The 25,651-nt window shown below is 40.6% G+C and overlaps 1 protein-coding gene across 13 annotated transcripts in view; it reads right to left on the reverse strand.

Annotated features, from left to right (window-relative positions):
• LOC310701096 (contactin-4) overlaps nucleotides 1-25,651 on the reverse strand; it is a 497,831-nt gene that overhangs the window by 178,252 nt on the left and 293,928 nt on the right. For 12 of the 13 annotated variants that reach the window (XM_083491346.1, XM_083491357.1, XM_083491358.1 and 9 more), the window contains 2 exons: nucleotides 25,165-25,291; nucleotides 23,258-23,433 (listed from right to left, as the gene is read on the reverse strand). In XM_083491346.1, coding sequence (XP_083347472.1) covers nucleotides 23,258-23,433; nucleotides 25,165-25,291 — 303 coding nt within the window. Of the gene's footprint in view, nucleotides 1-7,238; nucleotides 7,382-23,257; nucleotides 23,434-25,164; nucleotides 25,292-25,651 lie in introns of those variants that run through there. The other variant, XM_083491351.1, reaches the window with a different exon arrangement.

Consider the following 25,651-nt stretch of genomic DNA (forward strand, 5'->3'; position numbering starts at 1 on the left):
CCTGATTAGCATATACACAAAACATATGATACAATTACTGGGGTGGTTTTAGGTTCAGACTCTTAGCTTATCATGAATATATATTTGATAAATGTATACACTGACTTTCAGCACATGAGTGTTTCAGATAGTCCATAACATTTAAAACATGATTTTAAAAAAACCCAGTAACGTCAACCGAGGTTCTCATACAGTTACAAAAAGATTCAGCAGAGGACTCGCACATGCAGCAGAACATACCTGGAGCCAGCAAAAATCAAGCCAAATTATCACATCATTTAGCAAATAATATTATATATGTTGTCATACAAATCACAGATCATGCTGCTCATGGCACCCCCATCACATTATCTGAGCTGGACGATGCAGCTTTCTAGGGATGACTGCCTTGTAGCTCCTCCTACTCCTTAGCCATGCAGGAGAAAATCATCTATAACCTTTAAAAACTCAGATAGCTTTCCGAGACAGAAAGGCACTGGAAGGTCAGGCCCTTACAGACTTATTAAAGCTTCAGTTGACTCCTTTGCTGAGACAACATCTTTCTACAGGTCAGCTGGCAGACTACACTTCAAGCAATCCACTGGAAGTTGCCTTGACTAAGGGAACAAGCCTACACACAAGAAGCATAAAGCAAGCTGCTGTAAATTAAGCTAAGCAGGTGTAAAGTTGCACCAGATTCAAACTCCGTTCAGCAGTGAGGTTACTGCTGATTAAGCCAGCCTAAGCCTGGCAGAAGAAAAAACAAGCCTTTAAAATAATGTTTGAGGTACAGCAACCTTTTCGCTGGCATGCCAGGTCACATGACCAAGCTGAGAGGGCGAAGTCTAAGTCCCACTCATCTACACCATCCTTGGTCCCACATCCTATCTTCTACTTGGAAATGTCCAAGACATCAAAAACAAAAAACACACTGTTCCCCTGTCTATTTCCCTAAGAAGGCACAGTTTTATGCCAACAAGTTTTCAGCCTGGGGACATAATTCCGCTCCTTCTTTCCATCTCAACAGCCAAACAGCCAAAAACAACTATATAAGCATACCATTCTCCCTTGGTGATGGACCAAGGCTCACTATGTTGGACCAGGGCTCTATTGAGACAAGATTCAACAACCCCCTCAGCAAATTTAATGTCTAACAGACCACTGTATTTTAATACTTTGTTGGAAGCCACCCAGGGTGGCTGGGGGGACCCAGCCAGGTGGGCAGGGTATAAATAATAAATTATTATTACTACATTATTAAAGTACAAGCATATAGCTGACATGCCATAAAAAACTATTACTAACAGTCATCAGGTAAAAATATACATAATTTGTGATGATCTAAAGGGACACCTCTTTTGGAGTCACCCCTTCAAGCTTGTTATACAGCTAAATATTCCTTACGCAACCTTCAGGCCTAATAAAAACCACATGGAAGTAACTCTCTCACCTTTATGGCAACCTCAAGGGGTATCCCAATGGGGAACTGTAAAGGCAAGATCCCCTTTGGTGTGGCCTCTACTGAGGCAGTTCACCACACCTTTCATAAGGCTAGCAGCCAGTCAACCTGATAAAGGCCAGATGCTTCCAATCTTTTCTACCTCCTCCTCCTGGATCTTTTGTAGCTGAGGTGAGTGGAATACTGGGCAACAAGGAATACCATACCCGCCATCTGAAACACTGGAGAGCTATTGTCAGTCATCAGGGATGATACTGAGCTTGATGGAGCGATCGTCTGCTTTGACATAAGGCCTATCTTCTTAGGGTTACCTCTAATATCCCTGACTTTTCCAGTGTCTAAATGTTCTCTGGGTGATACTGAATACAAACATTTTAGATTGTCAAGTTATTTATATTTGCTGTCCCTTATTAAACATGAGTGACTTACAATATCCCATATTCCTAACACACTTCAAAAATAAAAGCATTCAGTCAAATTAAATACAAAATGAGAGATTACACTAAAATGATGTACTCATTAGCAGCTTGAAACACAGTGAGGTTGCTTTCCCCCACCACTGTGTTGCAAGTCACATTCCTAACCTGTTGTACAGGTCAGAGAGAGGGTTGGGATATCTTCACCCAATACCCATTACCTGACTAGTTTCCTCATCCCAAACCCCAATTCACAGACTCAGTAAATTGTCCATGCACTGTTACTGGCATGTGTGCAACAGCTCCCTGAAATGTGCACTCTTCAGCTTAACTGAAGCTTCCATGAGGAGAAAAGCACACCACACAGGAGCATTTCTCAAGAAGCTACGAGATGCCTCTGGATTGTGGATAACCTCATTTGTATTTGACTTCAAACACCACCAGTGGGGGGGGGGGCACATGGAGCTGGAATAAGCAGCAATGTTTGCACAGCCTAATTTTCAATTGTCAACAACATTAATTATTCTAAAACTACAACATCCCTGTGATTATCCTGTGACAATTTCACTTTCATCTCTGCATGATAAAGAAATTGATGGCAGTGCTCCAACACTGGTAGAGTATCTTCTTTTTCCAATATTTACTTGAAACTATCATCATTTTAAGAACACAACACTCCCTTGTGCATTCTCTTGCCGATTTGAAAGTATCTTCTTTGGGTGATATAAACTGAAACACATTTCCTGAGTGTCAATGGGACTTTACATCACAAGACAATTATTTACAAACTCCATCAAGTCTTTAAGTAATAATGGTGCTCTTCTTATTTATAACCCTCAGGAGAAAACAGATGGATATAGATCCCCATCCCCTCTGCTTCTTTTAAAGTCTTGCGTCCTTCCATCACACTTGCAAGTAGAAGATGCTAAACCTTTCATATACTACCTAGAATGCATTCTACTGTTTCATCTCAAATGCCACATTTGCAGTAGTGCAGAGACTGTGTGCTGATGTCAAACATATCCATAACACAGAAACAAAGATTAGAAGGTGTGAGTGCATATTTAAATGACTTCAGTTCTAGCATCTTTATGGGATTGGTTTTGTAATTGTTTTGCTGCTGTGGTGTAAAACTGTATTTTAGGATTTGTACTTGCATTGTTTTTAGTGCTTTATGTAGGTTGCACCTTGTGACAGTGTCCAATAAAAATAAATATTTCTTTTATTTGTGAACTACCCTGAGGTCTTTGGATGAAGGGTAGTATATAAATTTAAATAAATAACATCAAGAACCATGAGTCCAGTTAACAGCCTAGGGTTAGTTTAACTCTTGTCCCTGACTGTTGACCATGCTGCCTGAGGATGATTGGGATTTTAATCCAACAGCATCTAGTTGCCAAAGACTACAGAAGGCTAATCTAAAGCATGATTAGTAAATGTATCACTGAAAGGGGAATACATCTGCTTAGGACCTTGAAGAGCAGCTAGGCTTCCAAGATTTACACCTGTGCACTATATGGGCTGTGGGGTCTGAAAACAAAACAAAAACAGAGCAGTCCTTTACTTTATAGCATCCTCTGAATGCTACAGAACACACAATCCATCAAATTCACCAGCGGAAACATCTAAATTAGCAAAACCACACAAAACAAAAACTAAAAAGAAGATAAATATAACAATAAAAACATAATTATTCTGAACGCATCTGAAAAGCTGCAGCAACTAACTGTGTCTGAGGAGGAAAATGTGTGAAGTATATATGCATGTTTTTTTAAAATAAAATAAAATAAAAACCTGCTCTCACAAGCCAATTTAGTACATTCAGTTTAGCACAAAATATTTGTTATTGGAAAAGATATATAAGAGCTCCAGGGAATAGAATTAAATAGTCTTGACACAGGAAGAAGAGCTCTTACTGTGTCACTTAAGTGGCACACAATTCTTAATTCTGCACACAAGGGTTGCAAAGAGGGAAGGCAAGGAGTTCCTGGGCTGGTTTTATCAGGGCCAATTAGACATCTTGATTTTCAGCAAAACATCAAGCAGAGTGCAACTAGACATTGTGTGATCTACATTTCCCCCCCAAAACAGCGGTCCAATGTTAGTATTATTTTAAATCTATCTATCCATCCATCCGTCTATCTAATTCATATTGAGTGACTGCATAGCATATTATAATCACATAAAATATAATTTTAAAATGACTAACATCCACCAAAGGTACATTAAAATAGAAGAATATGCAATTCAATTAAAAAAAATTATCCAAGAGGGCACACATGAAGGTGGTGAAAGTAGGAATGCCTTTCTTCCCATACTTACCTGTGAAGGGATGATGAGCTGCTTGTGCGTAAAATCGTAGTCCCTCAGAGTTTGTTCAAGTCCACAAACCTCTGTCTGTGACGGAGCCCCTCAGACATGGCTCCTCTAGTCACTGGCAGATTCCGACAGTGGTTGCTTTCGGAATCGCTTCCAACATAAAAGCTCCTTAACGGAAACACGTCTTCTGGACTCGCGGCGTGACAGTTTCCGGCGAGGAGTGGGTCTCCCTATGGGAGGTCCAGAAACCTCCCCACTGTTCTCGCTGGAGCCCTCCCTCTTGCTCGCTTTCCCTCAGAGACCCACCTCTCCCCCTGCTGGTTCCTGCTTCAGCTGCTGGGTCTCTCCCAGCCTCCGTGAGCCCTTCCACCACCTGTCCCTCCGATGGCAGTTCCCTGACATTACCTATGTTGTAAACTTGTGCCTTATGTTATCACATAAGGCATCTTCCTGTCTCTGCTAATGCCTTACCACTGACTGGCACTAGTGGAAAAATGCAGTGTTTTTCTTTCATCCTTAACATAATCTGTTGTTACAGCCTTATCCAACCTGGCATCCTTCAGCTGTTGGGCTACAACTCCCATCTGGATGAGGCTGATGAGAGCTGTTGTCCAAGAGTCAGAAAGCACCAGGTTGAGGAAGACTGTATCATTCTCTCGTTACACTGGAGGCAACACTGGATTACATTTAGCACTAATTCAAAACAGAAATCTCCTGGTGATTTAATGCCTGTGATTTAGTCCTTCTATGCCCCAAACTCACAGTCTAAATCAACATGGTGATAGGGAGGTTATGTCTTCAAAGTAGGCTGCTGTTTGTGGATGCGGGTGGCGCTGTGATCTAAATCACTGAGCCTCTTGGGCTTGCCGATCAGAAGGTTGCGGTTTGAATCCCCCGCGATGCGGTGAGCTCCCGTTGCTCGGTCCTAGCTCCTGCCAACCTAGCAGTACAAAAGCATACTAGTGCAAGTAAAAAAATTAGGTACTGCTCCGGAGGGAAGGTAAACGGCATTTCTGTACACTGCTCTGCTTTTGCCAGAAGTGGCTTAGTCATGCTGGCCACATGACCTGAAAAAACTGTCTGTGGACAAACGGCAGCTCCCTCGGCCAGTAAAGCAAGATGAGTGCCGCAACCCCAGAGTCATATGCGACTGGACTTAACTGTCAGGGGTCCTTTACCTTTTTTAAGCTGCTGTTTAGAAGCTAGGATGAAGGTGACGGAAAGGAAGACCTGATAATGACCTAAATCCTGGTGGTTTGGACTTCCATTCTAGTAAACATACAAGAAAGCAAAGAAGTGAACAAAATGGGTGAGCCCTCTGGTTGATAAGAGACACTCCCCTGACTTTGCGATTGGAAACAGTGACACGTGATAACAACTGTTTCTTCTCTGAAGGAATGTGCTGGTTCCTAACATCCCATCTTAGCATAGCTTTTACTTAGCTCACTGAATTAAAAATGATTGTGGAGAAATGCTTTCAAGCATAGTTGCTATAATATTTACTGAAAGCATTAAAAAAAAAAACCCAGAGCAAAACATGATGCTCACCTCCCCAGGCAAAAACAAAACAAAACACCTCACAATGAACTTCCAGCAATACTGAAGTGGGTGATAGTTCACTGTTAGTTACATATTAAAATTATGAGTACATAAAACAGCAGATTCAGAGGTTAAATGTTTTACGGTTGAGCAAATAAAGCAAAGCTCTCTATAATTTCTGCTAATGTGCATAGTTTAATTCTAAGTGCTCAGCATCTGCATCTGTATATAAATTTGGGGCTGATTGTTTTTAAGAAGTTATAAAATATTTAAGACTGAAATCTCTTATATAACATCTATAAAGAAAATAAAAATTACTACTTGGCAATATGGTTCAGAAGACTAGAGAGATGGTAATCTGTCCCCTTTGCATGATAACAGTATGTCCCAAAATACTACCATGATTATACGGAAATGGTCCTAAAAGGCAATATGGACAAAAATTCCCTGCTGCAATTGCTCAGTCTCGAGAGCAGCTTCCCAAAACGGCAAAATTACAATCCCGATCTGCACTCAACCATAAAAACCTGTTGGGGGAAGTGACAAAAAGTCTGGGAAATGGAAGTCTGATGCAGCCGAATAATGTGTCACCACTGTCACAGGGATGATAAAGCAGCACAGTACTTGACGTCTTCAAACAATGACACAAACCAACCTGATTTGCACCTGGCAGACTAATGGCCAGATTGGAACTTAATTGCTGGCTTGGAACTTCCTAACATAGTTCTCTCTCAGAGAAAGTTGAGAAATGCATATTTTTTTTGGAAATAAAATAGAATATTTAAATACATACACATTTCCATGCAGATTCCTAAAACACCACCACCACAACAAAGGTTTCTGATTCCTGCATTGCAGAGGATTGGGAACACATGGCCCTTGGGGGGTTCCTTCCAACTCAGCAATGCTATGAAACCTCAGACTGTGGCAATAATGAGATGGAATCGACTTATGCATGAAAGCATGTGAAAGGCAAATGAACTAGGAATAGACTGTTTGGGCCACCATGTTACCACTTGAAATGCTTTATATAAATGCACCCTAAAAGCAGCCTTTTAATACTTTCTCAGCGTTTCATACAAGCAGCCCTATAATGTAGACCACAGTTATAATCTCCATACAGTAGGGCAGGTGGAGTGAGGCTGGGGCTCAAGCAATAATAGTAAGATTGTGGGTGAGGAGAGAATTTTTAGGGCTGTAAGAATTACAGCCTGTGGACCACATTTTTTCAGAACCACATGGGGAGATTTGCATGTCAGGGTTAGCGACAGTTGAGTTTGCGATTATTAGGGAGGCAGGAGAGGATATATTATTTAATGATATCCTTCTTAACTTGCACTAGCAAGTTCCATATTCTAGCAGAGTTCCAAACACCCCCCTTTCAAATTATGCAGCCATCAGCTTATTGCTGACTCATCTGAGTCTTACTATTAAAGATTCTTTCCTGGTAAAATCCCTTCCAATCCCTCTTAAAAAGAATAAACACAAGAGTCTGATTAATGTTAATATAAAAGTAGCTTCCTCACAGATTCATTCAGGTTACCCCTGAAGGCAGGCTTAGGTTACATAACAACTAGAACTATTCCAGAAAGAAGTTAGTCCCAAGTGACTGTGACTAAGCAGTCACTTCTCCAAACACACAGCAACATACAAAATGGAGAACGCACACTGATCAGAACATGGAGGCCATGTGCTCCTCCATGCTAGTACAACAGACTACACCCTCTTCAAGTCACGTGTAGTGGAAGTCTGTCCCAGCTCAGGAGGAAACAGGAAGTCTTCTCCTGAGTGGTACAAAACACCTCCTAACATGTTCACTGTAGGAATGTTGTACTTGACTGCTATAAGTTTTACATCCCACAGAGTTGAGATCCATTTTCTCTTTCCTGCCCTTCCCGGAACAGACCAAAAGGTCTCAAATAGAAATTCTGGTTTGAGTCGTCCCCCCCTCCAGCTTGCCTTTCCCCCCAATCTCCTCACTATATTATTATTTTTCACAGTCTTCAACGGCAGAATAAAACTTCGCTTTGCCTGCCTGTTTAGAACCAGCATGTTTGTGATTGCTCATAGTCCCTGGTGCCACATACTGCTAGCTATGCAGGTCTCTCCTGGCATTATGCTATTAACTAAGTGTTAGATTTGGACTCCTGGTATTCCCAACGCAGCAGATTTTTCCAAACACAATTCATTCTCACATGCTCTTTACAGCTCCTTTGCTGTGCACATTTCACCTGTACCATCTGTGCTATCATGAGCTTTGCCTTTCCCCACACTTAATCTTCAAGATGCTTGTGTGATGATACATGAATAATGAATAAATGCTAAATGAATGCCCCCTGGACAACTTTCTTGGGGAATATCTTACTGTAAAAAAATACATTCCTGAAAACTTGTTTTCTCGCTACAATTTGCAGCAAGCAATATTTGAAGAGCAACTATTCAGCAGGGACTCGATCTTACAACAGTACCATGGTACCGCAGGACACAAACCTGTAGTTTTAGGGGTGCTGTCATATTTTACATTTTAATGCAGGTGAAAGGACCTAATTAAATGACAAGATAATTTGCAAGCATCTGGGAGGCTAGTCTGAAAAAGCTTGCATAAGCATGCAATGCAATTACCTGTATTTCTGCACTCACTTGAGTCTGCTTAGCTCAACTCTCCTGTTATCAACCAGAGATGGGTAAAGTGAAACAGGTGACCAAACTCCTCTCCACTATAGTGACTTAAACAATGTGCCCATGGGAGTCCCAACCTGAATTTCAGTAGGTTACCAAATTACTGGCTAGAATGGAAGTTCACTTACACCAGTTGATCGACAGCAGCAGGATGCCCCAACACATAAAAAACAAAATACAGCTATTGCATTTTTAAAATTTATTTTCAAAATGCCTCTGACCAAAGACCATCACCCAGGAGTCTACACTGAAGAACCAGAACACTGGGAACAGATGGCCTTTGCTGCTTCAAAATCTTTAGGGATAAAGGTGCTCCATATTCACTTATTTATTTACTTACCTACCTACCTACGTTGGTTCTCAAATGTCTTGGTACTCAAACAACTTGGAACCCAAACACTGCAAACCCAGAAGTAAGTGTTCCGATTGAAGAACTTTTTTCGGAAGCCGAACATGCACCGTTTTGAGTGCCACACTTCCGTTTTGAGCGTTACGCTGAGGTCTGTCTGTTTTTGCTACCTATTTTGCGTTTTTGTTTTTGTGGCTCTTTTTGTTTTGTTTCTGTGACTGTGTGGAACCCAGTTCAGCTACTGATTGATTGATTGGTTGGTTGGTTGTGTGACTGCAGTACATTGTTTATTGTTTTCATTTTATGGATCAATGGTCTCGTTAGACAGTAAAATTCATGTTAAACTGCTGTTTTAGGGGTTACTTTTAAAAGTCTGGAACAGACTAATCTATTTTGCATTAGTTTCTATGAAAAAGCGTGCCTTGGTTTGGGAACACTTTGGTTTTGGAACAGACTTCCGGAACAGTTTAAGTTTGAGAACCAAGGTACCACTGTATTTCATTGAACTCAGTAAACCAAGAATTGCCCAGACCAAGATCTGTATTGCTTCAGAAAGGTTGCTGAATTATATGGCTTCAGACCATACCCTGGGATCCAGGCATCAAAACAGGATGTGCCTCCGCTTTTGTTTTCTGATTGCTTTGTTACCAAGCAACCAGACAGGTGGATGCTAATTGTTTGTAGAATAGGTGATTGACCAAAGGCTCTAATTCTTTTCATTAGAGATATGCAGGTTTTTCCCATTGGAGGAAATATGGGGTGTATTTTTGTCCACCCCATGATTGCCTTCATGATTGGTACTATATTTACTGCAGTAGCTTTAACTGGTCTTTTGAAAATTATTTGGTCCTTGTTGAATTAATGATTCTTCTTTGAAATAGGTTACAAATAGTTTAAGGTCTTACATTATGTTTCTTGAAAACACAAGTGATTTTTCTGGGCAATACTAATGCATTTTGGGTTTCTTATTTTATTTTGGGTTTCTTATTATTAAGGTTGTTATTCAGAATGTTCCAGTTCCATAATCTAGCTTGGTCAAAGAAAATTTCTTCAATTGACTGATAAAATATTATCAAATAATGGTTAGAGATGCAAAACATGCATTTACTGGAGCAACTTAAAAACTAATAATACTTGTACTAATTACAGAAAACGACAGTCACCAGAATTCAGTCCTGCCCAGTCACTCCTATAGTTTTTACTGCTGTGTTTTCTGTGAACCAATGCATGATTATAAATTAAGTAAATCTTATTTTAAAACTTACTTTACAAGTTGCCGTCTGATTATTTGTTAAGTAGGGTAAGATGGGGGAAGCCAGCTTGCTTCATAGCTGGACTTGCTGAAAACAAGGCTTTGCAGTCTGATTCCTATTCTTTTGATTTTGCTGCCAAGGGTAGGAATTTAAAACACGGTTCAAGCCGCACATGTGTGCACCTGGGAGGATAAATTTCAATTAATATATCCTCCCCTACCTCATAAAACCCACCCCACATTTGGAAATACCCTTGATTCCATGGCTGAAACTTCCATAGTTCCTGACTCACAGCTCAGCTCAGACAGCTTCCCACATCTATTGCTAGAACAGTTGAGGGCACAGCGGATGCAGAGTTAAAAGGATGTGGACCCACACTTATCTTACATATAAGTACTCAGAGCATAGGGTGATTCTTTCAGATGGGTTTTTGAAGAAGGAGAACAGGAAGAGAAATGTATTTTGCAGAACTGCTCTATCTCACTTGTATAATGAAAATAGGTAAGGTAGAGAGACTGAAAAACTGAAATAAATACTGCATTAGGAAGAGGATGTCAAATTTTACACCCCTCCCTAGAGGAGGAAAGGGCATAATCAGGGATGCAAGTAGTTTGTATGTTCAATAGTTTAGGAACGGCCTGCCCTTTGAATGGAATTCATAATAAAAGTATAGCTCAACAACGTATTTGCCAAGGGTGTAAATGGATAGTCTATGGATAAATTTGATAAACAGAATATGTGCAAGAGAAGATGCTGACTTGGCTAGCATGTTGCAAAGAGTCACATATCCCTATTATCTGGTCACCGTTATGCATGCCTAACAGCTCACATGAATGGTCTCCTTCCACAAGCAGCATAACATATGCAGGGAACTCACACAATGCACAAATCAACTTCAGTGAACAAGACTGTCAAATTTATGAGCTCTCTCTGTTCACGAAAATCGATCTTGGTAACGCGTGACTTATCTCCTTGTACGCTGCACTACACTGAATAAAATTACTCCTTTCAGCTACTCAGTGAATCAACCACTGAAAATACATGAAACTACCCTAAAGCTAATCACATATGGGAAGTAAATTACCTATATCTATCTATCATCTATCTATCTATCATCTATCTCTATCATATTTTTAAAACTTACTTTGCTCTTAAATGTATAAGCTTCTTTAGGATGGCTTGTAAATTTAAAGGGATTGAATTGTGGTGGTGGTGGTGGTTAGCAGTAGCTGATCTTCAAGTGTATCCGTCCTTTGCAGACTCCATAAAGAAGAAGAAGAAGATGATGAAGTGGAGTTTGGATTTGATATGCCGCTTTATCACTACCCGAAAGAGTCTCAAAGCGGCTAACATTCTCCTTTCCCTTCCTCCCCCACAACAAACACTCTGTGAGGTGAGTGGGGCTGAGAGACTTCAGAGAAGTGTGACTAGCCCAAGGTCACCCAGCAGCTGCAGGTGGAGGAGATGCGAACCTGGTTCTAACCACTACACCACACTAGCCAAAAGCCACACAAGAAGGACACGAGTGCAGTCGCACCAACTTGTGTTCCTTAGCCACTGGTATTCAGAAGCATATTGCCTTTGCACATGGAGATTATATATCGTTTTTACATGACCTATAACTAATGAGTAGAGCTGGAGTATTGCTTAGGGATTTTTGTTGGGTGGGGGTTGTTGCTCTTATTGATATTATGGCAGACCAACACGGCTACCTATCTGTAACCTTTTGCCAACAGTCTCAGCATCTCCTCCCATTCCTCCTCTCCCTTTGACACATACTGCCAGGACCGCCCATTCCTGCTTGTCGGACATTTGTGTGCTTCTTTCAATCCACTACAGCTCAGGGGTGTAATCCAAATTACCTAAATTAGGATTACAACATGACCCTAAAATGCAAGGGATTATTAGGAGTCATTCCTGAGGATCACCTCATACATCTCCACAAAGGAAACAAACAGTAGCAATAAGTGAATACTCTGAAATATAAGGTATGACATAACTCTTTTTATGCCAACACAAATATATTGACTGCCAAGCCAGTAAGTGAAGTCACTATGCTTATCTACTCTCCTGATCCATGTGGTCCGAGATTAATCTTTGTGCAGGGAAATGTAATTTTTCAGAGTGTCACCGAGTCAGTTACCTAGCTTCTGAATCACACTAGTTTTAAAATAGTAAAAAGTCCAGTGGCTTTTTCAATCAATCAGTCCTTCAAATTCTGGCAGCTCAATAATATTGGTATGAACAACTGTCGTTTTACGGCAGCAACATCCATCAAATAAAATGAAGGACCCAATGTCAATCATTCAGGATAATAAAGTTGTTTCAAAGGTATCATTACATGGGATCAATATTTGCTGCATATCAAATACATTTCACTTATTTACTCTGAGACTGTATACTTTGGTTGCTTGTGCGCCAGAATTCCTCTTCATCAGTACTTATGTATGAGACATACAAATTTTACCCTTCAGAACAAAATGCATAGTAAGCCCTTATTCATTTTTCCGTGTGAATTGGAAGGCATCCCTTAACAATAATGGCATTTGTTGATCCAGTAAATAAATAAACAAATGTTATGACTAACTTTTAAAAAGTATTTTCCCAATTAACCATTTTTATTATTTATTTTTTCCACGGGGGAGTCCAAGTGGAGTTCACTTGGAAGGAATTACACAGCATGATCACTAGGTGTAGTATAACCATAGGGGATGCAGGTGGCGCTGTGGTCTAAACCAACTGAGCCTAGGGCTTGCCGATCGGAAGGTTGGCGGTTCGAATCCCCATAACAGGGTGAGCTCCCGTTGCTCTGGCCCAGCTCCTGCCAACCTAGCAGTTCGAAAGCACACCAGTGCAAGTAGATAGATAGATACTGCTGCAGTGGGAAGGTAAACAGCGTTTCCGTATGCTCTGGCTTCCGTCACGGTGTTTCGTTGCATGGACAAACGCCAGCTCTGTCAGCCCGAAAGTGAGATGAGCGCCGCAACCCCATAGTCGCCTCTGACTGGACTTAACCATACAGGGGTCCTTTACCTTTCACCTTTACATAGTATAACCATTTTCTGAAAGTAATGATGACAAAAGTAACATTTGCAGTCCAAAAAAAGTCAACCAAACTTTGGGTTATAGACTAATTCTGACTATTTGAATCTAAAGGAATGCCCTCTTCCCACCACAAACATAAGTTTGTTTGGATGGTTTGAGTAGCAGGATGACAAATGTAACCAATGGGGTTAGTGCTACAACTCTCTTCAGGGAGAAAAGAAAATACTGTTGTAGACTTAAGAGAAACATAGAAATTAATAAATTCTAGGATTGTGATTATTTGGGGCGGGAAATGAGAAATATAAGATGCAAAGGGTAGCCTGGGTAGCGTGACCAAGCTTGGGCCATTAAGGGAACAATAGAGAGCCACTGAGGGCCCATAGAGGGTAGTTAACAAGACAAGCACCCTGGAGATTTGGAAGGTTGTCAGGCTAACTGCTCTGGGGGAGGGCAAGGGGTTTCCCGGAAGAAGAGGGTGGGAGGCTGGGATCCATCTCTGAGGAAAGCAGCCTGAAGGTTACTTGTGCTGCTTGTCTCCAGAAATGTGCATGATGTGAGATCTGGACTTCCTCCATGAAGACTGAAGGTGTAAATAGGCGAATAAACCCGATTTCTTAAAGCATGACAGTCCCCAATGTGTCTTCTATTCTCCAAAGGGACACAGACCCTGTGTGTATTCCTGTGGCCCCATGTGCCCTTGTCACTGCTTGGCAGAGAAAGGGGCAGGCACCAGGCTTTGGAACAATACAAAACCCTCTTCAAACTTAACTCTTGGAAATATTAGACCAAATTCTCTTCATGACTACCAGCTGCAAATGATACAGAAAGAAAAAATACATTTCACATGAACATAATTTCTAAAACAAAAGAAGTTAGAACTAATCCTAGATGTTTGAGGACTTATAGGTTTACTGTATGTTTACTGACTATTTAATTTCTATACCACTTAATATATTTAAAATATCTCTAAGCGGTGTAAACAACTAAATCAACAACAGTCAAGTTACCAAAATATAGCTACATAAAAGACCCTGATGTGGGGACAGACTGAGGGCACAAGGAGAAGGGGACGACAGAGGATGAGATGGTTGGACAGTGTTCTCTAAGCTACTAACATGAGTTTGACCAAACTGTGGGAGGCAGTGGAAGACAGGAGTGCCTGGCGTGCTCTGCTCCATGGAGTCACGAAGAGTCAGACATAACTAAACAACAATATAAAAATGTTACAAAGTTACACACACACATACACACACACACACACACACACACACACACACACACACACACACGTGTGTGTGTATTAATTCATTTTCCATTTGGCATACACTCCCTCTAAGCCTCTGGGTTTCAAACAAACTCTCTGCTCACCCACAAATGTCTCACAATTAGACGGGTTCCTGGAAACAGTGGATATCACCCCAGTTGTACACTCCAGACTTGCTTTTTATGGACAGGCCCAAGGTGGATGGTACCTTCCTCAGGCAGTCCCTCTTCACCAGGGGCGCCGACTTATAAAAAATATTGGGGGGGCCCATACCGGGGTCCTGCCGCTGGTTCGCTCGGGTAGCCGGGAGAACGCAGTTCGAGGTGGCGGTGTTGGGGAGAGACCCTCGCTCAGGGCGCCACTAGACTTGGCGGCCGGCAGCCTATCTGGGGGGTTTTGGAGCGTATTTCGGCGGAGCGATTGGCTTGTTGCCGGATTCTTCAGCTGAGCCGGAGATCCGCTGCTGGGGGTCCCTGGGCCGAGTTGTGAGCACGGCCTGCTGAAGGGAGATCCAGCCGATTGCGCGACGGGGACGGCCGGGGCTCTCCGGCTAGGGCGCGCGGCTGGCTGGCTGGCGAGGGAGCAGGTGGGGAGGAGGCGGGGGTCCTCACTCTCTTAGGAAACGCACCCGCGCGCCCGATTGCCACGAAGTCCGAAGGGTGCGTGTGTGGCATTAAAAAGCAAAAATGAGATACGGGCAGGGCAGGCAAAGAGTTTTCTGCAAGAGGATGGAGGGCAGGTTGAAGAGAAAATCACTCAGGATGAGACAGTCAAATCAGCCATGATAAAATGGGCTCAGGATATTGGGTATAACATCATGTTTGAGGACTGGGAAAGGTTATGGACCACCGGAATTCACGGCATGTAATGCCTTGAAGGAAAATATTATGAAAATGATTTATAGGTGGTACATGACCCCAGTCAAGCTTGCAAAAATATATCACCTGTCTGATAATAAATGTTGGAAATGTAAGGAGGCTGAAGGGATATTCTTTCACCTCTGGTGGACTTTTCCAAAAGTGAAGGCCTTCTGGGAAATGATCTATAATGAGTTAAAAAAGGTATTTAAGTATACCTTTCCCAAGAAACCAGAGGCCTTCCTCTTGGGCATTGTTGGCCAGAAAGTGTTAAAGAAGGATAGAACTTTCTTTATGTATGCAACTACAGCAGCAAGAATACTTATCGCAAAATATTGGAAGACACAAGATTTGCCCACACTGGAAGAGTGGCAGACGCAATTGATGGACTACATGGAACTGGCTGAAATGACTGGCAGAATCCGAGATTTGGGAGAAGAAACAACGGAAGAGGACTGGAAAAAATTTAAGGACTATTTACAAAAACAATATAAGTTGTATGAATGTTAAAAATTTACACGATTCGGAAACTATAGCTTCAGCAATTAGATTTGGGAAACAGGAAATTATATTTTAAGTAAGAAAAGGTCAAAATCTAAGGTAATACTATGTTTAATTTAAGATATAAGTAACTGATGAAAAGTATGTTAAATTTAGAGGTATAGTATTTGAAAAGTACAAAATAAGGTACGAAACAAGGTAATAATTTGCTGATATCTTTATTATAAAGAATGCAGGGTAAGGGAGATGCGAGGAAGTCCAGTTAGTTATATAAAAAATGTGTTGAATGGTTGGTTTTCTTTTCTTCTTTTTCTTTTTTTCTTTTTCTTGTTCTTTTACTTTTTTCTTCAGTGTATGTTTCTAACTTTGTATTTGAAAACTTAATAAAATATTTATAAAAAAAGAAGAAGAGAAAATCCTTTCGCTTTTCTGGGGCGCAGGGAAGTCTCAGAGCCGGAGGTTGGGGAAGGGACCCCCTTTGCTCTGCCCTCTTCTCCCGTCTTAGATTCGCATGGGGGTCCCCGCCCGAGCTTGCCTGGCCACCGGGCCACACAAGGGCCGCGCTCTACGCAGCGCACCTTGCTAGCCGCGCAGCTGTCCTCCGCGGCTGCGGAGCGGCCCTGCGCCGGTGCCCAGCCCCTCTGGGCGCCCGCTGCGCTGCCAATGACAAGCGGGCGACGTCGCGGGCGGGGAAGGCGTCGCTTTCTTTCCCGATCCTTCATCCTCCCAGTCTTCCAGCCCTTTTTTGGGTTGGAAGCTCGTCTCGTTCGCCCTTCTTCTTTCTTCACCCTGCGTGCAATTTTCCTCCCTCGTCTCCCTCCCCATTTCTCCTTCCTTCCTTCCTTCCTTCCTGACTGACGGGCTCGGGTTCGGGCTTCGGCTCAGGCTCGGGCTTCGGCTCGGGCTCAGGCTCGGGCAGCCGCAGCGTCGGCGGTGTTGGCAATCGGCGGCGCGGGGGGATGGCCCTCCCGGGGGAGCCGGCGCTGCTCAATGGGGTTGCCAAGGAGACAGGCCGGCCGCCCCCCTCCCCCGGCCCGGCGCCCCCCGCCGTGCCGGTGCCCGTTATCGAGCTGGTGCGCGCCGGGCGCCCTATAAAAGCCGCGGACGCGCCCACCGCCGCCCGAGATTATTGGGGGGGCTGAGCCCCCCCAAACGAATTTTTGAGGGGGCTCGGGCCCCCTCAAGCCCCATGGAGTCGGCGCCTATGCTCTTCACTCTCCACACCCAGTTTGAGATGCAGTAGGTTTGTTGAGTTTCCCAGAGCATCCAGAGGATGGGGAAAGGGCCCCCCTCCACTCACAGTTCTTTCTTTGCCGCCTCCTCCAGCCATTGAGGAAAAGGCCACTGCTCATTTCTTATGACTGAACTCTTGCAACTCACAGAAGCGTGGCATGTGCAGATGTTATCTGAACCCCCTGCGTAAGCTTTCCTTCTTTTCTTAAAAAAATCTATTCCTAAATCTGATTTAGTTTTGTACCAACATGAAACAAATTTCCACTGAAACATTCATGAACCTCTGAAAGCTATATGTGATCTCGTATAGCTTTAAAAAACGTAGAGCACCATTGCCTGATGAATAATCACCACGTGTGATAAGGCACACAGCTATAGGGCCCCTGAAAGGCTTTGCTGCAATACTGCCACAATATACTACAGTAATTCCCATGATATTATGGAGCAACTTCCTCTAGCAGCCAAGAGGTCAGGCCAGAGCAAAGCAAATTGGTGCTTCACTTTAAAAGCACTGGACAGCATGGAATGATCAAAGTGGGCTCAGAGCTCTCCCTTAACTCAAAACCAATCTACCAACAGAGCCTCACGATGAACTGCAACAAGCCCTTGTGAAACATCCAGGGAGGATCTTCCATCCCCCTCCCCCCCAACCCAAATGTTGAAAAGTTAACCCATGCACTAGGAACTAAAATTTATGAGCAACCAGATTTTTTCATGGCCACAAGCAAAAAGCAAACGGATCGAAGTGTACCAACCAACACCATAGGTGCCTGTAAGACAAGAAATAAATGTAATAAACCAGAAGGAGAGGAGGCTGCACAGCACTTTAGGAGATCAATTATTTATTTTGCTACTCGGTTATGTGTTAATAATTCATAGCTCCGAAGATCATCTTTCTGAATAGGATGAACAGCATATTGCACACTTACAGATATAGGCTTAGTTCCTTGTTGATTTAGGCTGCAGTTCTGTAAACAGCTAGGCTGCTTAACTCCTACTGACTTCAAAATGCTTTAAGTAGCCTAACTGATTGCAGAATTTTGTTTCTGAAAAAATAAATCAATGCTTGCATCCAGTTGTGTTCTTCCACTGATGGATAAATGTCAAAGGCTTCCATGAAAGGGGGAGATGATTTTTGCCAATTCTCTCTCTTCCCTGCAGTTTCCTGCACCACTATCATGCTGTTTGCTGTTGTGAAGTGTCCTCAACCACCAGGGACAGATGGCTAGAAAGGATAGGGGAAATCAGCAAAAAATGCCTCTGCCCTTTCCACTATTGGAAGCCTCCACCTGATCAAACAGCCTTCCATCAGTGGAGGAAGACAATTGGATACCACCCAATGCCTTTATGTCCTTTATTTAAGCTATCAAGATAATATCCAGCAGAAAACAACAGTGCCATGCTAAGCTTCCCCATCCAGGAAAACCATCACAGCATAATCTGAATTACTTCATTCACATATTAATATTAGGGGCTATGCCCCTTCTCACTCAATTTGCCAAATCCCTGCCATTCCCCCACATTAAGTCCCTTGAGGTTCTCCTCCTCACCCTGTACAACTATTAAGCTCATTTTTTTCTTGGCCTCTTGGATTTTACTGCATGCAAATCCAGGATTGTGATGAAGCACTACAAATCCTCCAACAGGGGTGAGTGATGACAACCTTACAATTTTATGGATATAGGAAGATTTAGTCAATGAGCATTTGACCATGCTATGAAGAATTAAATTCTGTGAATCTTTACAACTGCAAGCAAAGGTGTGTGTTTTTTTAAAGTATCATCAATCCACATCTCATTAGTTATTCCTTACTTTTGTAATTTTTATTTTTTTTAAAAAAAGCATGTCAAGAAACAATGACGAAAATTTGAAATGTTAATTATTATAACATATCAAGTATTTGAGGGCACATATATAGCACTTTTATCAAAATCAGTTTGTAACCTAAATACATATTTCAGGAATAATTGCTGATCCACTCTGACCTCCTGAAGAGCTTAAATAGCTACTTCAGAGTTTAATCTGCAGGGAATAAGCTACATGAAAAATAATTTAGCCCTTAACCAGGAGACAGAGGGAGAGAGAGAACCAACATCTTTTAATGATGCCCTTGTATTCAAATTTAACCCTTGAGTATAATGACAGCCTTTTATCTCCAAACTAGATCGGTATAATTTGCCACAGAAGTTAAAATGCGGCATCAGAGGGAAGAAAGCAGAGGTCATCAACAACATAATCGGTGGTAGAGATTAAAGGAGGAACTGTGAAAGGTGCTGACTGATAGACTAACTGAACCTCCAACAGTCAAGCTATAAATATCTTATAAATATAAATATATTTTCCCATGCTATAAATATCTTATAGTATGATGGAAACAAAGCATGGAGCAGCCGCTGAATCTACAAGTAGGTCAAGGGCTGCAAGTACGAGAACAGTCAATACAGAGGTCCCTGAATAGCAAAGTAAGATTCAGGATAAATAGTATTGTACTGGCAGAAATAGAAACCCATGGAGCTACTGAAGTCAAATGAACTTTTTTAGTGGTGCATCAAATTATTAGTATGGGGGTGGTATTTTAAGATTTCTCCTTCACACAAAACCAAAAAGAAAGCATTTCTTCAGTGAAGGAGGCTTTGTGCTCTGAAATCAGCTTTGAATTTTAATAAAGTGTCCATTACAGTTCATTTTATTCTATTAGAATTACATACATTTTGGAATTGAAAAGAATACATTATTAAAATTGATGCACATCTTTATTGCTTTTTAGAAGCAAATGATGTGTAATAAACTTAATCCAACAAGGATATTTCAAAATTTCGACAGTTCTGTTTGCCATCTCAGACAAAATAAGTTGATATTTTTTTTGAGAAAAAGCAAAACAAATTAAGAAGCCTCCAAACACAACATGCCCTCCCACTCCTTTCATGCTATTTCAAATCAAAATGTGAGTGATGTGTCTGACACTTACTTGATATAAATGTTAAGAAGGTGCTGGGTATGAAAGTCACCATTTGCTACTTCATTGCTAAAGAACAAACTTTGCTTATTAAGGCAACCTCCTTAATTAAAAATCAGTCAAGCCAAGCTTATGCTTGCTCATCTATCAAAGCTTCTATTATAGTCCAGATGTTTTCTTGAGTCTACAATGACATACCAATTAAACAAAACACATATTTTAATGTAGCATGCTCACAATCTTCAAAGTTCTTTCTTTCTATTACAAAACAAATCAACTCACACAAAAAGCAGAATCTCCAAACCTGCCAAGTTCAGTAGTTAAAAGGGCACCTCCTATTGATGTCAATTCAATATCCCCCACATTTATTTTGACACTGGATGATTTAGCTATTTATTATTGCTCTTTAAGCTCAGTGAACCGTTTAAGTAAGTGGCCAAGTCCTAGCTGAATTAATGGCTTTTGCCATTTTATCATCTTCTGTGTGGCTTGAATATATGGTCAGGCTGGTGTGGAACTTTCTCACATGGTATGATGACAGCAAAATCTTTTCAAAGCAGTTGGCTTTGAATAATAATGTACCACTGTATAGAAACTTAGTTTGATGAATAGCGAACTTATTTGATTTGTGATGTCTGAGGTACTGGAGAGCACCAGGATTCAAGAGGAAGAAGAAGTATTTATGAAGCAATCTCCCTGACAAACCAGCATCTAAAGTTATTAGTCTCCAAGAAGCTGTTCATTACCTATGTTCCACAAGAAGAGCACATTGAACAAGCACCATCAGTATATAAGCAGCTGATACTATATTGTAAATTATTTTGAAAAATATAATTTTGAAAAATATAAATATATAAATATATAAATATATTCCCAATAGCTATTACTTTTCACCGATCATTTTTCAATAAAGCCCGACATTAAAAATGGGCTTTTGTTTTGGTATATGTGTTAATTTTCAATTTTAATTTCCAGCATCAATATAATCAGCATAATTCAAGTGCATAAATAAAATGCTGGCCAAGGAAGAAAAACAGTAACAGGGCACAAACAGGAAGCTCACTGAAAAAGTATGTTCTATGAAACTTAGTAATGTTTCACTTAAGAGGCAATTATACGCATCAATTCCAGTGAATATGCGCGCGCGCACACACGCACAGGGACACAGGACAACAACCAGCCCTTCGTGAATAAAAAATAGTGGCCATACTGAACAGTGTCTTACCTGAGTAATTCTAGCCTTTTATTGAAGGGAACTAAAACAGGATGTGCATGCCTGATGTTAAAAACATTTTAGCTGAACACTTTGTGTTTTTAATATCCTGTTGGAAGCCACCCAAAGTGGCTGGGGAGTCCCGGCCAGATGGGCGGGGTATAAATAATTTATTAGTGGTAGTAGTAGTAGTAGTAGTAGTAGTAGTAGTAGTAGTTGATTTGTAGTTTAGATGTTGTTGTTTTTTATTTATTATGTGATGTTTTGCTTAACTTTTGTAAATCACCTTGTAATGAGTTTCTCCAAAGAGAGAGAGCATGAATGTGTAAAATAATAAATAATTACAATGATTTAAGAGTAGGAAGAGTGTCCCTGCCCAAATCCACAAGTTATCCAGGGTACACATGTCTATCATTTTTTTCATACTTTGGGAAATTATGAATACTGTGATACCTCGGGTTAAGAACTTAATTCGTTCTGGAGGTCCATTCTTAACCTGAAACTGTTCTTAATCTGAGGTACCACTTTAGCTAATGGGGCCTCCCGCTGCCACCGCGCAATTTCTGTTCTCATCCTGAAGCAAAGTTCTTAACCCGAGGTACTATTTCTGGGTAGGCGGATTCTGTAACCTGAAGCGCTATAACCCAAGGTACTACTGCACTTTACAGAATACATGTCAAAAGAAGACCATGATACCCTAAGCTATTTCTGCATCTTCATCAGATTTAGATGATGGTGATGATTAGAAACCCTAAAACCAGGACAAGCAGACTTGAGGAAGAAGAGTTTGAGACAAAAGCAAAACCTATCCCAAGTGTGTACTCTACAGCAGGGTTCTAAAACAAAACACAGCAAAACTTAATTTCCATTTCATGGTCCAATGAAGCCGTTCCAAACAAAGATTTGCCAAAATAATGTGCCAAGTCACATCCACAAGCAAGAATCTTGATATGAATTACTTCTAACTGCTAGTATCCTTTAAAACATAGAACCGAATGGATTAATACTGTAATTCAAACGGCTAAACTGAGCAGTATAAGCAATGATTTTTACTAAAAAGAAAGAGGTGAATGAGTAATAAGATAGGTTTAAATACATAGCTTATTGTATGTTCATATTTATGTAATATCACGCCATGCTCTATAAAGTAAGGCAAATTAGAACAACCTAAGAGTCAGTCACCTGATACCATACCCTCAGCATGCTGGCTGACTCAGAAGTAATTACCACGGTTTTCAGTGGTGTTTTCTCCCTTGTAAGTATACATGTGATTCCCGCCTAAATGTCTTTGGGGCAGGGGTAAAACATTGATTTAAACCTTTTGACTAATTAATTAACTTTGATAGAGTTATATGACAGCTGAAAATATGGGGGTAGGGTCAGCCAGGAGTTCAGAACAGAACAGACAACAAACATTTGAGGACAACTAATCTGGTTTTATATAAGTGACGTATAAAGTTGAAATGCCATTTTCAAAGTCAGCAGTGTTGAGTAATCCTTTCTTAGATCCCACACTACATTATAAAAAGTCACTGTAAGTTTTGCCTTTTTGAAGTTCTGAAACGTAAAAAATGTTTTGAAAACTGATGCACTTAGGCTAACAAAACTCCAGTGTCAGGAGAGAAAGATGATCTGATGTTAGATTCACCCCTCCTTGCTTCTGTGGACATCTCCAGTACTCTGGCCCAACACCAATAAAAGAAGGCTGAGGTTCGAAAAACCAAAAGGGAGGCATGCCAATGGCAGCTCTGAAGATCCAAATCCATCATATGGGAGAGATCCAGGCTAGCTCCAGGTAGATTTAGACCCCCCTTATTTTCCCCACACTGCTTACAATGGGAGGAAAACTGTTCACTCTGCAAAACAGTGGAGTGAACAAATGCTATTTTGCCCTCATTTCTGCACTGCTGATGGTCAGCCTGCCTTTGGTTCCCTCTCACAACCTTAATATTGCACAAATTATTAATAATTTCTCACTACATACACTTTTTTTCCTTTTTAATTTTCTCTGTAAAACAGACCTATCAAAATGTGTACTTATTTACAGATTAAATAACACATCCTATGAATCAAGATACATTCTAAATGGAGCTATGTATATATGAACCTTTATACAGACATCAATTTAATAGCCCCACCCCCAACATTATGTTGTAACAAAGTAATATCTACCATATGATATTGTTGCTACTTACACGCAAATTGTAGTTTAGCTTCTCGGCTAACAATTGTTCCAAATGAGTTCGTTGCTACGCACTGGTATGTTCCAGCATCTTGAGTTTTATTGGGATTATTGATCAACAAGCTGCCTTCAACCACACTGTAGCGGTAATCCATACCAATGTCAACAATGGTTCCATTTAACTTCCACCTATGGTACAAAAGTGGAAGTGGTTGAATTTTGCTTGGGGGGTGGGGAGCGAGAGAGAGAAATACAACAAATGACCTTCTCTTTATTTCCTAAGTACCATGAAAACACATTTTCCTGTATAAATCTGAAATGTTATATAAACATTTAACCTGATAAGTAATCTTACCAGTCAGTCACAAACCTGATTAATGTTTACATCACTGTTGTGGTACTGCTTTTACTGAAGCTGATGCTCTGGGTGATTACTTATTTTTACAGAATCTTACAGCTCAAGGGCTAAATCATCCAGTCCAACACCCCACACTAAGGGAAGGTCTATTGTATCCAACATCTTCATTGATTACCTCTTCTTATTTAGATTATAATGTATAAACAGCAGAGGGATGAAAACAGAATACAGTAAAGACACAGAAATTCCTAGAGGATAAGAAAAGTACCCCAAACTGATTTTCCCAGGGCAAAATCCATAAATTTTTAAAATAGGTCCAGAGTGGGTTTATTTCAATTTAGTCCCTATAAATAGTTGTTGTTGTTTGTTGTTGTTTTGAGAACACTCATATAACAAAAACTTTACTTAAAATTTGTTTGGATTAAAACATTTTCATATTTATAGTCTTTGGTGGAGAATCTTTACTATTTAAAGCAGAATACTTTATAAAGTGAATTTAATACACATTTACATACAGCATTTTAAATCTGCTATTAATGCTATTATTTCAGTGTTACAATCTACTGACCATGCATTAACTTCCCTATTTATAAACTACTTTATACCCCTATATTAAGTCCAAAGATACTCCCTCACTGCAAAACAGATGCTTTATAATTTTTTAGATCTACTGCTCAGAATATCAACCTCATTTCTCAATAAACAAGTCTATTCAGACTATTTAGGAACAATAAAATTCTTCTTTATTGACCTTCCTTTTAAAGTCACAGAAAGAAGAATGTCCAGATCCTATCAAGCTTTGTTATCTCTTTCCTTTTGTCTACCAAGTCTTCCTGCCTAGAACAATTGTAAGGCAGTATTCAAATTAAACAAATGAATTAAATGAAAATAAAACCCTTTTATCTCTTTCCTATTATTACTATGATCATGTCACTCCTCTTATTAACCTTCTCCACTGGCTCTTTGAACATCACTTTCCCCATTAACTTTTAGATTTTAATTCTATGCAAAGCATCACAAGTTGTCACAAATTGAATACCTGTTAGGCATAAAATCATAGACTTGCAGAGTTGGAAGGGACCCCAAGGATCATCTAGTCCAACCCATTGCCATGCATGATAGTAACAAACAGTATTACAGTAGTAGCAGTATTACTGTTACAGTAGTAACAGTATTTTAGCACTTTAAAGGCTATCATTTATTGTGTGGCATAAGCTTCTGAGTGCCACAGCCTTCCTCAAACATGTGAAATCAAAACCCACTTTTACCTCCTTATGCAGTTACCTTGTGCATCACCCAAATTACACCCTAGTTTATGAAATCATATGACATAATAAAAATGAGCCTCTTCACAGTCCCACAAGCTTTTTCAACGCTGCTATAGAGTGAATATGGCTGGTCCTTGGAAAGCAAAAACATTAATGTAGACCTGAAAGTTTATTTTCAGTCTACTGGAGTTATCCCCCTCCAACATGTATAGTGCCAGGATTTTTCTTCTCCTCCTTCATAGTAACAGAACAATGTGCCCCCCCTCCAAAAAAGTTGACCAATATGCAACAAACCTTATAGTTGGTTTAGGATTTCCCTTCACTTCACAGTTGAGTTTGACTTTCTTTTCCTCAGAATCCAGTGCAAAAACGACACTGCTTGGTTCCTGGATGAAAACTGGTCCGTGCAGCGTGTTATCATCTGTGGTATACATAATAATAAAATTCACATATATTTCATGTAACTAAAACCAACCTACTATTGCTTATAAGGAAGACAATCTGGCAGTTTGAAGTGTAACATCCAATTTACATTCAGTTACGAGAGCTCCTTGGAGGAAAAGTAGAATGGATATAAATTGATAAATAAGGAGTAATCAAAATAAAAAGTATCGCTCCACCCTGCCTCAGTTTGAGGTTTGGAATCAAGGGGGAAGGGCGCCCCTAAAAACTAAAGAAAACTGAAAAAACTTGAGATTCAAGTATGTGAGAGAATGCCTTCTCCCAAACCTTCTCTCCATTTTTTTAAGATCAGTTAAGGAGGCCTTCCTGGTAGTGCTGA

Source organism: Podarcis liolepis (genome assembly GCF_965112155.1).
Source record: "Podarcis liolepis genome assembly, chromosome: 2".
Taxonomy (NCBI): domain Eukaryota; kingdom Metazoa; phylum Chordata; class Lepidosauria; order Squamata; family Lacertidae; genus Podarcis; species Podarcis liolepis.